The 16,685-nt window shown below is 31.9% G+C and overlaps 1 protein-coding gene across 4 annotated transcripts in view; it reads right to left on the reverse strand.

Moving 5' to 3' along the window:
• The window catches only part of USP15 (ubiquitin specific peptidase 15), a 131,818-nt gene that overhangs the window by 37,443 nt on the left and 77,690 nt on the right, over positions 1-16,685 (reverse strand). For 2 of the 4 annotated variants that reach the window (XM_061130986.1, XM_061131025.1), the window contains exons 7-8: positions 10,835-10,921; positions 5,075-5,219 (exon numbers count right to left, since the gene is read on the reverse strand). In XM_061130986.1, coding sequence (XP_060986969.1) covers positions 5,075-5,219; positions 10,835-10,921 — 232 coding nt within the window. Of the gene's footprint in view, positions 1-5,074; positions 5,220-7,639; positions 7,871-10,834; positions 10,922-16,685 lie in introns of those variants that run through there. The other 2 variants (XM_061131006.1, XM_061130997.1) reach the window with 2 other exon arrangements.

The raw sequence follows: 16,685 nt of genomic DNA on the forward strand, positions 1-16,685 counted from the left end.
TTACAGAATTATGCTATATCTACTCTTTCCCCTAATAGTCTGCCTGACAATTAAGGTTCTCTTTTCCCAGTCCCCTTACTTTTTCTAAAGGGAAGAAACACTTCTCCCTTTCCCTAGTTCAAACAAGGGAGAAGTAAAAACACTGGCGTCTGTGATAAGAAAGTGAATGGTTCTAATATGAGGTTGTTTCCATTTCTTTACCTTTATCAAAATGGAAAGATATGATTGAGTTGCCATTTGACAAGATGATTAAACATATTTTTGATGCTAGTTTGCCATGTAATTTTTGGCACGCAGTATGGAAGGAGCTCAAATATATTGAGTTTAATTGCTTGGGTAAAAATCTGCCATAAGAATAGGATTTGAATTTTTCATCAGCCACATTCTCAATTTATCTCAAGCCATCATTTTCTTCAAAATCCTAAACTATTTAAAAAAATTCTTATCTTTCTGTGGTGAGGTGTTTCGTTTTTGTGATCGAAAGAAACTATGTTCATTTACTGAACCAAAAGTTTGGTTAATTTGAATAAAAATTAGAAAGTTTCATGTTAAACTGTGTTTCCAAGAATTTGTTCCAATAAATGCAAAAGCAAGCTCAAGGTAAGTGTAGAAAAGCATTATACTTAGTTCTGTTCACAGATATGAAGTACTCCAACACAGAAATAATAGCTTTAGTAGTGACTTTTTCACAGTTTTGCATTATATGTGAATCCAGTTTCTTAAAAGAATGTTATTTCTGTGTAATATTACTCGTTCTCTTGAATTACGTCTTTAAAAAAAAAAAAGACTTTTCAACTTTCTATATTCTTTGGAAACTTTCAACATTCTTTGGAATTTACAGAATAACTTTTTACCTAACCCAACAGATCATAGGAAAAAGTTGACTTTAAAAACATTTGGAATTCCAACTGACATTTATGACAAAGGATAAAATATAGGTCCTTGATTATCATCTTTTTTTTTTTCAATGACTTCTTAGTGTCTGTTTAAGAAGCCCTATTACTTTCAAGTAAAGAGTTTGAAAACAACCATCTTACGCCATGCTGCTTTCCAGTGGAAAAGACCATATCACTCCCCTGCTTCAAATCCATCTGAAGAGCTGCTTCTTCCAGGAAGCCAATCATGAGCATCCTACGCCTTGACAATGAAAAAGACAAGGGTTGGAGTGCTCCTGAAATCTACTCAACTAATGCTAATTAAAATTACCTCCAAAAATGCAAATTTAAAAAACTAGACATTTTCTCAATGGAGTAGTATATTAAGGGCACTGGAAAACTACTTTGCTAACTCATTTTGCTACTGGAACACAGTGATGTATGCCTATAATCATAACTGCTGAGGAGGCTGAGGCCAGAGATTACCGGAACTCAAGAATTTTAAATTTCCTGCATACTGATTATTCATGAAAAGTTCTAGGCTGTTATATCCCTTGCTTAGTCAGTATGCCTAGGAGAACTAAGTTAACAAAGCTCAGAAATGGAGATGATAAATACCACTATTGAAATAACACTAAACTACAAAAACAAAAAAATTAAAAGTACATTCAATTTTTTCTTCATTCCCTAGGTCCAGACAAAGTGGAATAAGACTTGTAGGAAAGGAGAAAAAATAAACACAGGGACTATGGATGGTAGAATTTTCCCACAGTCACTCTGCTTAACTCCTTCAAATAAAAAAAAGATAAGATCAACCTAATGTCTATTCATTTATGATGTGCCAGTCACTATCCTAAGAACTTTATATTCATCAACTCACTTAATCCTCATAAAACTTCTAACCCTAATAAAAAATTAAAAAAATTAAAAATTAAAAAAAAAAAAACTTCTAAGATAAGGGGACTATTGATATTATTTTCCTCACCTGAGGAGAAAAATAAGTTGTAGAAATAACTTATACAGGGTAGCACAGCTAATTAGCAGGAGAGATGTTAAACTAGTCCTTAGAGTCCTGGGATGCCATCTGAGCATGCTCCTAGGGCCATTATATAGAAGAAAAGCAGACAGGACTCTGGGCACTTCAACCAACCAAAGCAACTTCACTGTATCTATTTAATTGCTGAGGATACAATTAAAGTTTTCACAGTAATAATTCAAAAAAGATTTTCATGTTAAAAAGCAAAACATCTGAAAGTTACAAAATCAAGACTATAATCTTAATAGGTCAGGACCTAAGTTTAAATGTATCCCACATGTTTGACGTCTAGCAGATATTAACTAGATAAACAAACTACATGGCAGCACTATATTCACCAGAAAAATTTAACACTTATCCATACCATTATTCAGAGAAAATCTTGAGTCTCAGCATTTTTAAACTGAATAACAATGACAATATTAAATCACACTCAAATTGGTGCTGCTTAGTTTTTAATCACAAATGATTAATTTAATTATCTCAAGGCTACTGATGGGTTAAGCATAACCTATGCTCACACAGAAAAAATAGCTATGCTTTTGCACCCATATTTTTAAAGATATTATCAACAATTACACTGCCTAATGTACTAATGTCCACTCATATCTTTTACAATTACTGAATTAATAAGAGATTATATTACAATTCAAATTATCAGTAGAAAATTCATTTTATAATATTTATTGACGTTAATGAACTATCTTTCATTTCACAGAAGTTACAAGGAAATTTAAATGGTGAATTTTCTATTTCAAAGCTGACATCCAAAGCAATTAAAAATTATAGATGCTTTAAGAAAATAAAACTGAAGTACTAGCTTTTCTAATTCTGAATTTAGATTAAAATTCAAAAGCAGCAAAAATTAAAACTAATTTTTTCTCTTCCCCAACTTGGAAAGTTTTATTTTAACGAGAGTAGTTCTTTAAAATACTTTGCTGAAATTTTCATGAAAAATTTATCTTTTATGATTATTAGAAAATTACAAACTATCACCCTAACAAACCTCATCCTCATGTCTATATCTCAGCTGAAATGAAACAAAAGGTGAAATATATTAAAGAGGAGTCAGCATCAGGTATACCAGTTTATTGTAATAAAACTTTCAACAGAAGAATAAAGTAGCAAAATGAAGTTTTTCCCTTAAATATACACAAGGAAGTTCAACAAATGCCAAATCTAGCTCAACATAGTTGATTAGGCACAGGAAACGAAAATTGCCTTAGAAGAAATATAGTTTGAATGTAAGCCAGAGACTCTCTGGCATGAATGATTAGCATGAACACTAATTCTTTTTCTAACGGACTCAAATTTTTTATGCTTATGCAACTAAAATTTTTACAAAAATCCTATTCTTAATCTTTATGAAAAATCACCAAGGTTGGTTTTCCGTACTAGAATGTTAAAACAAAAACAAAACCCAAAAGACCTCAAGATATCAAGACTCCAGAATGAAAATAATTTTGGTAATGCAAGGATAAGCAGTTGTATAAAAATTAATGTGACTTGCGATATGAGAAAGGGTTTTCTGATACTGATATAACCACTGTTTATATATATAAAACATCTTCCGGAGATGGTGCTAAATATGACTTTTCAGTGATTAGGCAGAGTAATCCAACAGACACAGAAACAAAATGGCAATGTCTGCCTGTCCCTATCTCAGAAAGCTCAGCACCCATGCACTTTATTATCCAAATTAAACTGTCAGGATTACAGTAGTTTTGGCTTGTTCTTTTTTAGATGAGTTACCCTTCTCTTCTTCCGGAAAATAAAGACAAAATATTTTAAAATTAAATTGTCTAACAATTGTTAGGATCCTAGAAAAAAAATTTGGATAAAGTGATTCACATTAAAGTATAAGCAGTATTACTCATCAAAGTAGGTTTAAAGGAACAGTTTATTAAACCTACACAGTATCTGCTTGAGCAGACAATTTACTGATTGGCTCAACTTTAAACAAAGATATCTGGAATTTATCAATTTTACACACTCTAGTGCGTGTCTTAAAAAAGCTGCCAACTCCCGGTCAAGAGTTATGATGGCTAAACTCTAACTTTTCAAGAATGCTATAAAGACAATGGTTAATTTAGGAAACAAGTGCATTAATGAGAATGTACAAATTATTTATTTAGAATTTTGAATGAAAGAGAGTCCTATACTTTCTTCAGATAGTCAAAAAGATTTGCAAGTATGTCCTTATCACTCTACATCTGTGTTTAATCTGTATCTTTGGAGGGTGGTTCCTGGGCATAGGAGATTCAGTATTAAAATCTGAATAGAGAACAGAACACTGTAGATTTAGAAATAAAATTCAGAATTGGGGAAAAAAAAAAAACAAAAGACTTGACAAATGTAGGTAAAATTCAAATATCAAAATAGTATACCATTATCTTGGGCTCTTTGAAACATAAAATTTTATTTTAAAAGGGAAATAAAATAACCAGCTCTAATTTTATGCACAGTGACAGTGATATTCAAGTATATATAGATCTTGTTACTTCTAAATCAAAGATATCAGTATTTCACAAGTAAAATTGGAAGAAGGTACAGACAACAGGAAGAAAAAGGAAGCTCTATGGAACAGACAAAGGGGAAAAAAGGGCAGTGATCTCTTATATCCCCAAATTGAAAGAGCATTAAGGGAAAGTGATTTATTAAAATGTGTATACAAAATTTCATTAAATTTTATTTTTTAAAATCTTAATTTCACATTAAAGTAAAAAAAAAAGATTTAAAAATAATTTTTTTTTTAAGAGGTGGAACACTGGCGACCATAAAAATCATTTTCTGAGATTTCCATCCATGTCTTAAAAAATAAGAGATTTCATGTAAAGGAGAGATCTCACTAGTTTTTTTCTTCTTCTCAGAGAGCCTAGGTTTTCTGATTGGTATTTTCTGATTGGAATTATATTTTCCCATGAATTTATACTTCATCTTCTACTACGTGATAATCAATCACATGCCACCTAACTGAGAAGCATAAGATATTCTACTACTAGCATCAGAATGAATCAAATGTGCATGCTTCAAGCATCCATGAAAACAAAAGCTCTTCAAACATAAAATACTCAAGTTCTGACATGGAAAACCCAACTCTATCCCTCCTGTATTACTGGTTTCCATAAAGCACAGGAGTTTCACTTTGTTTGGAAAGACCTACCTGAATAGCTGAGTTCATGAAACACGTATTTCCCAAGTTACTTAGGCCACAGAGGCCTGGTTGTTCATTGTTTCTTCCAGGTTCTGAATAATCATAGTTCTTATAAGCGGTATATGATGGGAGACAATAATTTGAGTTTTTCACACTGGAAGAAAAAACAAAATATTTTTCATAATGCACAATTATCATCATACAGTTATAATGAACACAGTACTTTAAACCTATTTGAGACAGGTGGTCAGTTATTAATTTTTTTATAAAGTACCTAACCGAGGTACTTCTAACATGAACCTATAGCACAACAATCCCCTTAATTAATATATTTCTCATTCAATCAATAAAATCACTGTATCATATACCACACCGACCAATACAAACCACATTATATCTTTCTACACTTCATTAACTGGAGCAGCTTCACAGCTTGCTCTGTTCCTCACTGCTCCAACAAATTCGAAAAATTCAGATTTTAACCACCACCCGCAGCAATAAATCATCTCATTTATGTCCCTTTTACATCTTGCTATTGTAATAGAGTGGGAACAAGAGAAACAGGAAGAGTTGTGTTTTAGTTACAGGTAAGAGCAGAGATTTCCAGGGCCTCTGCCACTTCACTGTTCTGATGCACTGAAGATTTTATTTATAGTATTCTATGCTAGATTAGCAAAATCTAGTATGCAAATGCAGGAAAAAGTGTGGGATGATTAGGTATGCAAAACTGAAATGATTCTAAGCAAGTACATTTCAGTATTAATATTATAGAAAGAATCTTCTAGCTTGTTAGATTAAAGCAATTTGTTTAACTAGATAAATACAACTTCAGGATAATATGTACTATGATGAGTACAATAGATAATAATCTTAAAAAAAATGATGTAATAGTCAACCTTTAGAGAATCAGGGTCATTTTATAAAGAACTAAGAAAATCAATAAGCTAGACTCCTCCCTTTTTTTACATGTAATTAAAAATTTGTTTGTGGAAAATAATGGCTTCTTAACTTTTAATAAGTTATCTTATAAGCTATTTATGATGAATGCTTTGGATAAACCTAAACAAGAATCAAGTTCATTTGCTAAAAACAAATAAAAGAACACACTATTACAAATAAACTTGGTAAATCAGTTAACTCTGACAACCTCAACTGGCTACAATTTATTCCTGGCATTATTTTTTCAAAAACAGTTTTTACTTGTAATTTCAAATAACTTTCCATTGTAGCTTCTATACTCTCACTTTATAATTACAACAATTTAAATGAACTGTACTACTGCCTCTTCTAACAAAACCTTAAGTAAACAAATATGCCCCAACACAAAACCCTATCAACCAATAATTATACACATAATGCTATACCATTAATATTTTTGTATTCATCATAAATAAAAGATCAACTCTTATACTAAAAAATTAATCTATCCTAAACTTAAAAATAGCAGGGTCCAAAGAAGTGCTTCATAGACTGGTAGCTATTTACTTGTTTTAAAGTTAAAGGAAAAAAAATGGGTTCAAGCATCTTTTGAAGATCACTAGCCTTATAATTTTTATTATCAGTAACTAAGTCCAAGGCACCTGTCAACAATTCAATATATATTCACTTAATAACTGATTCTTGACTCTAACTTCTAGGATATATAACAGAAAAACTGAATTGTGTTCTTCTTTCTTCCCTTTAAGAAGTGCTTAAAATCAAGGCCTGCTATACATTACAAAAATAAAAGGTCTACATTTTCAACACGTTGAAAAACAATATATGTATTTTTTATAATTGCTATATTTAATATATGTATATTATATATATCAGCTATAAAATTATAATAAAACAAGTCACAATACAGAGGGAAAGTATGCCCAAATGCATGTTCATGCACACACACACCCATATCCACACTGACAGCCAAGCAAGTGAAAAGACTAAAAGCACACTTATAAGCTATTCATATTCAGATCCCTTCTACCCCCAATAACAAATGAGTGCTGAAAACTCAACTCTTCTTTGAGGCAAGAGGATGGAGCTTGCTGGGACAGGGATTCCTATTTACTGAAAAATGAATACAAAACTCATATGCAAAAGCAGTGTTTGGTTTTATCTTTTAAGATCTGAATACTTAAAGGATATCTGCATTTTAGTTTAAGTGACAGGATAAGTATAAACCTTGTCCAAAGACTGAGATACTAGTCTAGATGCTCAATGATAATAATGAAAACAAATTAAAAATATTTTAATACTGTCTTCATTGGTCACTTATAATCCACATCTTTTGTGCTCCTTAAATCAAATAAAGTCTGCTGAGGAAAATACCAAAGCCAGCAGCTCTTTAAACACTACAGCAAAGAACAGGGAAACCTAAGCCTGAAAGATAGCTTCAATACCTTTCATGATGACTTCTGCTATTTTTTTTTCTAAAGACTGTAAACTAGTCCTTATCCCACAGGGTTTGCTACTTTGCAAAAATAAATGAGTTTGCCAGGAATCTTAATAAGAATTTTAATACTATACTAGATTAATTATGTATTAAAAAATCTATCATCTTAAATGAATATACATTTAAAAGTTTATGCTTACTTTGCAGTTAATGAAATGATGCTTCCACCAAGTAACTTGTCAAAAGCCAGATCACTAGCTAGCTCTGGCAGTCGTTAGCTCCAGTTCCTTTTCATCGCTTAATCTCTTATACAAAGTCATTTCCATTGCAAATAAAAGAGTTTTAAATGAATTAACAGAAAAACAGAATGTGCTCTGATGTGGAAAGCCACGATTTGAGACAATAAATACATTAAAGAGATTTATTTTTAAAGGCAGTATTATAGCAAAGCAAATGTAGCAAGACAGAAGAAAATGCAGCGAAAAGAAAGATTTTGACATATATAATGAATATTGTATGAATTAATAAGAAAACTGCAAGGAAAACAATATTCAGGCATAATATTAGTCTTTAATAAAAACTTAACCTTTATTAAACTTAAATAATTCCAAGTACACTGTTATTACTATTGTAACAAATATTATTTCTAAAAGTGAAAATTCTGTATCTTAATAATGTATCAGTTTAAATCCTGAATTTGTAAATAAATGCCATATAAACTTGTTATGTCAGAACTACTGATTTTAACATGCACTTTCACCGTAGTGTATAGCCACATACATGAAGTTTCATAAATGTACTTAAACAATGTTACTACCCATTTTACATACTTTCAATGAAAGAAATCGTGCTATTTCCATCTGAAGTCTTAAGCAGCTACTTATTTCCACAAGTTGAAAAGAAAGTCAAGAAGTAAATTTTATGTGCGATAACTGTTTAGGTAAACATGACAGCATTAATTCAAGTTTTTTCAAGTTAAAAAAACTCATTTCATAAATGTTTAAATTTTGTTCCTTACTAAGAAAGAGAAGTTTTACGTTAAGTGGTACCAGCAACTATTTACTACTAAAATTTCCAATATGAAAGGACTATTTTAGTGTCTAGACAAATATAAATAGCTAAAAACATAATCTGGTCATAGGAGTAGAATCATTATTCATGTTCTAAATTTAAGAAACCACTCCCAATTCCCCTTTTTAATATTTTCTCCAGTCAGAGGTTTTTGAAATCACACTGTATTGTCATATTTTCACTATGAGAAGGAAATAAGACAAACACAGAAGCACCAGACCACATGTACTAATATGGCTGCTCTGGTCAAAATACAGTCTATGTTCAATACAGTCTATAACATTGTTCAATACAATGTTAAAAAATCTCTCTCCAAAGAATAACTATAAATACACATATAGAATAACTAACATGTATAGAATAACTATAAATACATGGAACCAAATTCTTTTACAGTAGATGTGGGAGCCATCTGCAATCGGCAGAAACACAAATAATATTTTATCTCTTATGAGAAAATTACTTTTAATGAATTAAAAGATACTATGTAAAATACAAACCAGATTATAGGAGGATTCCTTTCACTCTTTTGCTTGAGAATAAACATTTTTGAATAGAAGAGAACATACTACATTGCAATTTTGGATATCCAGTGTCTTCAATATTTCGCTATTATACTATAGTGTGCATATCTTGTTACTACTGAAATAAAGGAATAAATGTTTTAAATCTTGATACAGATAGCAAACTCTTTTCTAGAAAAGCTGGACTAACATTCCAACCAGTCAAACAGAATCCTTACAAGAAAATATATCATCACTTAACTTTTCCCAGTGCAATGGAGGTGGGGGGAAGTGGATGGAGTTGTTTATGGTTTTAATTTACCTATCTCTAGTTAGTGAATTTGAACATTTAAAATGTTTAATTCTTTTATTTTTACAGCCCAGCTACATCATTTACTCACTTTTCTAGCCATCTGAAAAAATTCCTTGCTGATTTTTATAAGCTTGCTTTATTAAGAATATTTGCCCTTCACTGCCATTTCTGGCAAGAATTTTCTTCACTTATTTGCCTTTTAATTTTTATATACCTGACAATTAACACTTTTTAATAGCAATCTAATTTTTCTAACAGCATTTCCTGGATAATCTGCCCATTCTCTATTAGTCTAGAATATTGATACTTTCTGATCACATTAAATTTTTTTGTATATAAAGGTCTGTTTCTGAGCTGTCTTTTCTATTCCATTGATCTGGAGGCGTATTACTGGGTCAGTACTTTGCTGTCTGAATTCTATCTTTATAACAGGTTGTGATATTTAACAGGATTAATCATTTTCAATGTTTTTCCTTTCCAAAGTTATTTTGGCTATTCTTATATTTTTATAATCCAGATGTATGTTAAAATTGGAATCATTTTATCAAGCCCCACCCTCCATAAGAATTTTAAGGGAACATTAATTAAACCTATAAAGTCAATTAATGGTGCTTTTTAAAAGAGTATTTCACAAATAGTCTCAAGTATTTTTGAATTAATTCTCTAGAATAATCAGATGTCATTTATGAACTGGACAAGCAGCATAAATATTTAATTACATAAACACTGTAAATCTAATATAGAAGTGACAATGTATACATCCAAGAAGTAAAAGGATGATAATCATTTCTGGATTAAAATTCTTTCCATAATGGACCAGACTAATTATAACTTTATTTTTATCCTTTCCTATAAAACAATGTCAATTTTCAAGGCAATATACCCATGTCAGATGTTATTGTGAATGCCAAGTGACTTTCAATCCTTTTTTTTATAGCAATATATTCAAAGGCACACACTGTCATGTAATTTTTATATATCCCAAGATTCTGAGTATTATTCATGGCAGAGCAAAGGAATTGTTTCTCCAAGCTATTTAACAAAAAGTAATTGCCTTTTTCATAATTAAGAATTTGTATACACTTTTCAATTTTACTGACTGTACCTTCCAACTGAATCACAGATACACACTTTTAAAAAAACACCATATGCTGTCTGTGATTACATGTCTAGTTCTAAAATGACATCTGAAATTCATACTCTTCTTAAAAATTTGAATTATAACAGACTTCTATATATGTCAATAATTAACATTTAGAATATAAAATTCTGAAAGTGCGTTATTTCTCTTTTAGTAAATTACTGCAGTATATATATTAAATCAAGAAGTTTATACTTCTGCTTGCTTTTTTGTGAAGTTACTCCTAGAAGAACTGACCAGTGATTTAAAAGAAAATCAATTTTAATGCATTAAGACTTCTTTATTCTGAATTTTAGATACAAGAGATTTTTTGCAACCACAATAGGGCGATCAATTAAACAAAGAGTTTTTAAGATTCAGTGCTTACTTTCTGTTGTTGATGTTGTTATAATTATTTGATAGAGATGAAGGAGAGATCTTTGGTAAAGCTGAAAAATTGGATGCACCTGGGGACCTTTAAAAATATGAAAATGTTAAATTAGATAAAAAATGCTGAATTTTGAAATTAATTATGAAATAAAGAAAAGAACTAACAGATGACAATGTATGTAGTAAATGAATCCTGGAAAACAGATTTATGACAAAATCATCATCCTTTGGTTTTCAATTTCTGATGTATTCATTCATATAAAAAATAATGGTATATAAGGGAACTATTTTCAAAAGAAATTTATCAAATTAAATATAAAACTCGGTATTATTCTCATAAATCTACTAATACAATATACCCATTTCTGAGTTCAGGTAACCACTACTAATATTTTAAAATCAATAATTCTCTTAAATCAGTGGAATTAAAATACTAATTTTTAAAGGAAGCATGTTAAAGAAACCCACTCAGTCTCAGTGGGCACCGAGCATGCGTGCTCAGTTGCTCAGTCGTGTTCAACTCTCACAGCCCTATGGACTGTGGCCTTCTAGGTCCCTCTGGTCATGGGGTTTTCCAGGCAAGAATACTGGAGTGAGTTGCCATTTCCTCCTCCAGGGATCGTCCCAACCCAGGGATTAAACCCACATCTCCTGCACTGGCCTGCGGATTCTTTACCACTGAGCCACCTGGGAAGCCCCTAGTAGGAACCATGGCATTCTAATTAAACACAACACAGATATCAGAGGATTTACCTATTTTAAAAGTGTAAGGCAAGAGGGATAAAAGAGCAAAGAGAATTCCAAACATAATCCCATGAAGCAATATTTGGCCAAATTCATCCCTGCAAATACTGAACAGATATAAATCTGACTATATACTATGCACCTCACTAGTTCAGAATCTTTTTGGAGAAATCTCAATTACTAATGGCTTTTAATCAACAACTATGTTTTGAAGGCATGATTTATAATAAACAAATCCATGATATACAAATGATTACTTTAAAGTACTTAGAAGTTTCTGAAAGATTTAATTTCTCTTATAATTTTGTACACAAATTTAATTTGCTAGGCAACATTTAGGCCATGGGCTGTAGGGCCTCAAGAAGTTAATACTTTCAGTCCAGTATCTTAGTCATCAGAAATTCTAAATTAGTGAGGCCTCAAGTGATTACTGTTTTAAAAATTATTCTATTTCTTTTACTCAGGTGACAATGAACAGCAAAATGGTCAATGAACAGGAAAGTATATAATCTATTTGTTTTTTGGTAATTTGAATTTTGCAAAGTGGTGGGTAATAAAAATTTCTTTCATATATAAAAATTTTATTTAACTTTTGAAGTTTTATGAAATCTTGGTAAAATTTTTTCATTTTAAAGGAGGATTTTTTGTTGTTGTTGACTATATACAGATAAGATTATATCAAGTGGGACTTCTATTTAGCTGCCTTTCTGACAGAAGACCTTTACAAGATTTTATTTAACTGTACTAAGCTCAAAACAAAAAATACAACCACCAAGTTTTAATGTAAAACAATGCAGAAGACACTCTTAAAATGCAATTTTAATATAAATACTAGTATTTTAAGGTATTTATTTTAAAATGTTAATAGTAACAGAAAAAGAAACATTCTGGCATTGTTTGCCTTCCTATTAATAATGCTAAATCAGGGAAACAAACTAAAAATACTGAAACTAACTTATCATGAATTAAGGAAGTTAATTTTTCAAAATGTGATCCATTTGACTATAATTTAATTCAACTCACTACAAGCTTTCAAGTATACAGAAAGAGAAATATTCCCTTGAACCTTATAGTAAAAGTTATGAAAAGAAAGATTTTATTATAACATATTTATTATATATGGCTACGGTCATACATCATGTGAAATGCCTATACACACACACACACACACACACACACACACACACACACACATATATACTTATATATATGGTATATATGCGCTGTGCTTAGGTGCTCAGTCATGTCTGACTGTTTGCAACCCCATAGACTGTAGCCCGCCAGGCTCCCCTGTCCATGGGGATTCTCTGGGCAAGAATACTGGAGTGGGGTGCCATGCCCTTCTCCAGGGGATTTTCTGAATCCAGGGATTCAATCCAGGTCCTCCACATTGGAGGCAGATTCTTTACTATCTGACCCACCAGGGAAGCCCCAAAATAGTGGAGTGGGTAGCCTATCCCTTCTCCAGGGGAGCTACCTGACCCAGGAGTTGAACCAGGGTCTCCTGCATTACAGGCAGATTCGCTACCAGGTGAGCTACCAGGGAAGCCCATATGCAGGTGGGGAGTGTGTGTGCGTCTCTGTGTGTGTGTGTAACGTTTTTTCTGCCCATCTGTGCGTTTTTACTATTCATTAGCAACTCTACTCCAAGACAGTATTGGATTTCTTGCCCCTATTAAGTCTAGCAATACAAAGACAGATAAAGTTCCTGATCTCAAATAGCTCATAATCTAACAGGGAGAACTGAAACAAGCAACCTACAAAACACTGTCAGTTCGAAACCAAATATTAAAACTATAACAAAGTCAAACTTTGTGGGTAGTAACACGAAGTAATTTTAAACTGTGCACAGCTGGAAGGGTAGGTGGACACTGGAACATAAGAGTATTCTAGGAGGAAAGAACAGTATGAGAAAATGTGTGGGGCTACAGAAATCATGATGCATTTAGGGAATTATCAATTAACTGAAAGAACAGGAAGTATACAGTGTCAGAAACAGAAGTTAGTAAGGCAGGTGTGATAATAAAGAACCTCTTATGTCCTCTGAAGGAATCTGGATTTTATCCAATTGTGCTGTGGCATGTTGAAAGATTTTTTAAGAGTATCAACATAGTCAATTTGTATTCTAGAAAGTTAACTCTTGAGGAACAGAAAGAGACTGAAGATTGGAAGAGCATTTAGGAGACTATAAGAACAACAAAGGTTAGAAGTAAGACAGTGGAGTGGGCACAGGCAACATGTCTTGGAGATTCAGAAAACAGTTCTCAAAGTGCAATCCATGGACACCGAGCAGGCTACAAGATCCTTTCCAGGCAGCAGTCCATGAGGTCAAAACTATTTTCACAAAAACACCAACATGTTACTTGAACACTGTCTGACCTCCTTCCCTGGGTAGAAATTTGCACCAAGAGTACGAAGACAATGGTAGGTCAAACTGCACAGTGCCAACGATGGCCTTTTATAGATTACAGTGTGAATGATGTCCCCGGAGTTGTGCAGTATGAAACGTGCAAAAACAGGCAGGCAGCCCTGGAGAGGAAGAGAGCCAGCCAGTCAGAGGATTGGTCAAAGTCCTGAAACGCTGGTATAATGGTTTCAAAATAAGAGAATTTCTTTAGGAGATAGTTACCAAAAAGAAGTATTAAAGAGAGAGATCAAATAAATTAGGTTTTTAAAAAGTTCAATAAGGACTCTGCTAAATCCTGAATATGTGATATGGAATAGTAAGCACTGCCTTTTTAAAGAAGTTGGCTATCAAAGGGAGAAAAACTAAATGATATTCAGAGGAAATTGATGGTCTTGTTTTTAAAGACGGGAGAGATTTGTTTATATGTATCTATAGGTTAGCTTGGAAAATGATACTGGAAAAGAAACAAAAGCACAAACTAATGTTAACTAGTGTCTACTATACGTGTGGCAGTATGCAAGGCATTTATATACACAGGATTGAGTCGATAATGAAGGAAAAGCAAGGTCAAGGAAACACTCGGATAAATCCACTGGTAGAGAGCTTGCTCTTAAAGAGCATAGAGATGGATGGATGTGGTCCACAGGTAAATAGAAAAGTTTGAAAAACCTTTTAAAATCCTGATACAGACATTATTGTTAATAGATCACTTATCTACTGTGATTCCAACTTCTGACCTAGATTACACGAAGCCCAATCTAGCTAGTATTTGTGGAATTAATTTAGGGGTTGATTAGTCAATCTGTGGATTATAGCCCAAACACTAACTCTTTCTTTGATATAATTTGAAAATCACACTGCTTATTAGCAACTTTGCACTAATAGCTTTCTGAAGAGATGAGTGAAAAAAAAATGCTTAGAATATTATGCACAAACTAGATGCTAAGCCAGTTATCTAGCATTAAACTCATTTTGTCTAGTTAGGGCTAAGTGTAATCTAAGACAGTGAATCATCTCTTAACAAGACAGAAAAAAGTAAAACAACAGCACAGCTGAGTTGATTTCATGAAGCGAGAAAATTAAACTTCACCACTGACAACTGAATGCAGTATTTTAATTCCCCTATTCCCAGTGTTTCAGCTAAAAGCTGAATTCAAGGTCAAGCTGAAATTCTTACCTGAACAGAAAAACACAGCTTTACCTAAATATTCAACATACATGGAAATCTAATATATATTTAGCAATGAAGACATAGAGAAATTAAGTCTGACACTGACATATCTAATTTAAAACTTTTATTTCAAACATGACATAAAACCCAAATTTTTAAAATTTAACATTAAAAAACAAAAATTGTTAAGAAAAACAAGACTGATCTTAACGTTCCCAATTTCTAACAATCATCCTAAACTAAGTTCTTAGAGAAAATGAAAAATTTAAATCTCTTGAAAAATCAAGCACCTTGACTGCTGTGAGATACAGATGAGTTCAATTCAACAGGTATTTGCCTTGTGTCTCCTTTCATGTGAGGCGGCATGTTAAATACTTACACAAAAGAGAACTTAAGAAAATTTACATATAAGTTGCATCACATAACTTAATTTTTGCTTCTCATTTTGACTGCTCTATATGGTATCTGACAAAATATTCCACATAAAAAGTCCTAAAAAAAAATATATGCTAGGCTTTTCTATCTATATTTAAACAGATACAAAATCAAAACAGCTGGTGTAAAAAAAAAACAAAAACAATTATTACAGTCACCTAGATGTTTATTATTTATCCTAAATAAAAAGTAGTATGCAGTGGTTTTATTTATAAAATGTTTCCTCTCTCCGAGCAGAGCATCCAGGGACAGTGTTGTAAAAATACTAACATACCACTAAGATGAAGTTTATACTTAGTGCTCAGTCACCAACTTGGAATTCTGCTAATCAGAACAACACAGATGGCAGAGGGCCAACATCGGAGTTAAGAACTACTGGCTTAGTTTTCTATTTGATTTATTTTAGCCTGTCATGTCTTACCTGGTTGATTTTGGATTCTTCTCCAAATGTTTTCTAGCTTATGAAAACTGCCTCTTCAGTCATCAATGACCCTTTTTTTTTTTCAACAGATTCTTAATTACACATCTCTTGTCAGTATTTTTGAGCAATTAATGAAAATGTCTGAATTAAAACAACTTCTCATGCTACCTTTACAAAAATATTTACTTATTTTAGAGAAAAAAAGCAAAATATGGATATTTTAATTTCTAAAACATTAGTACTGTCAAAAGCACTCTTTGAGACACTTATACCTAAATGAAACCATACAGAAAAAAGTAACAGTACAATTTAGTTAATTAATCAAGTTATACTGCTTCTAACTAAGGGATAAGGTGTTAACATTAAACAAATTTTCTGGAGAGTAAGGGGTAATCTATTGATTAGATTTCTCCTCTCTTTAGGAACACACAAGAGTCTACAATTACTCTACTTTAAAATAATTTTTTAAAAATAGAAGTTGTAACTAGCTACACACCTCCAATTGAATAATTAGACTATCTACCCAATGACAACATTTTTGGAAAGATGGTCAAATTTAACACAACAGAAAAAACATTACAATGGTTGAAGCTTTCATAAAATATTATTAGAAAATACTGTGCTTTTGAGCAGTTTTAAGAAATTAGATACTTAAGAACTAGATTAGAAAT

The sequence above is a fragment of the Dama dama genome, chromosome 3 (assembly GCF_033118175.1).
Source record: "Dama dama isolate Ldn47 chromosome 3, ASM3311817v1, whole genome shotgun sequence".
NCBI lineage: Eukaryota > Metazoa > Chordata > Mammalia > Artiodactyla > Cervidae > Dama > Dama dama.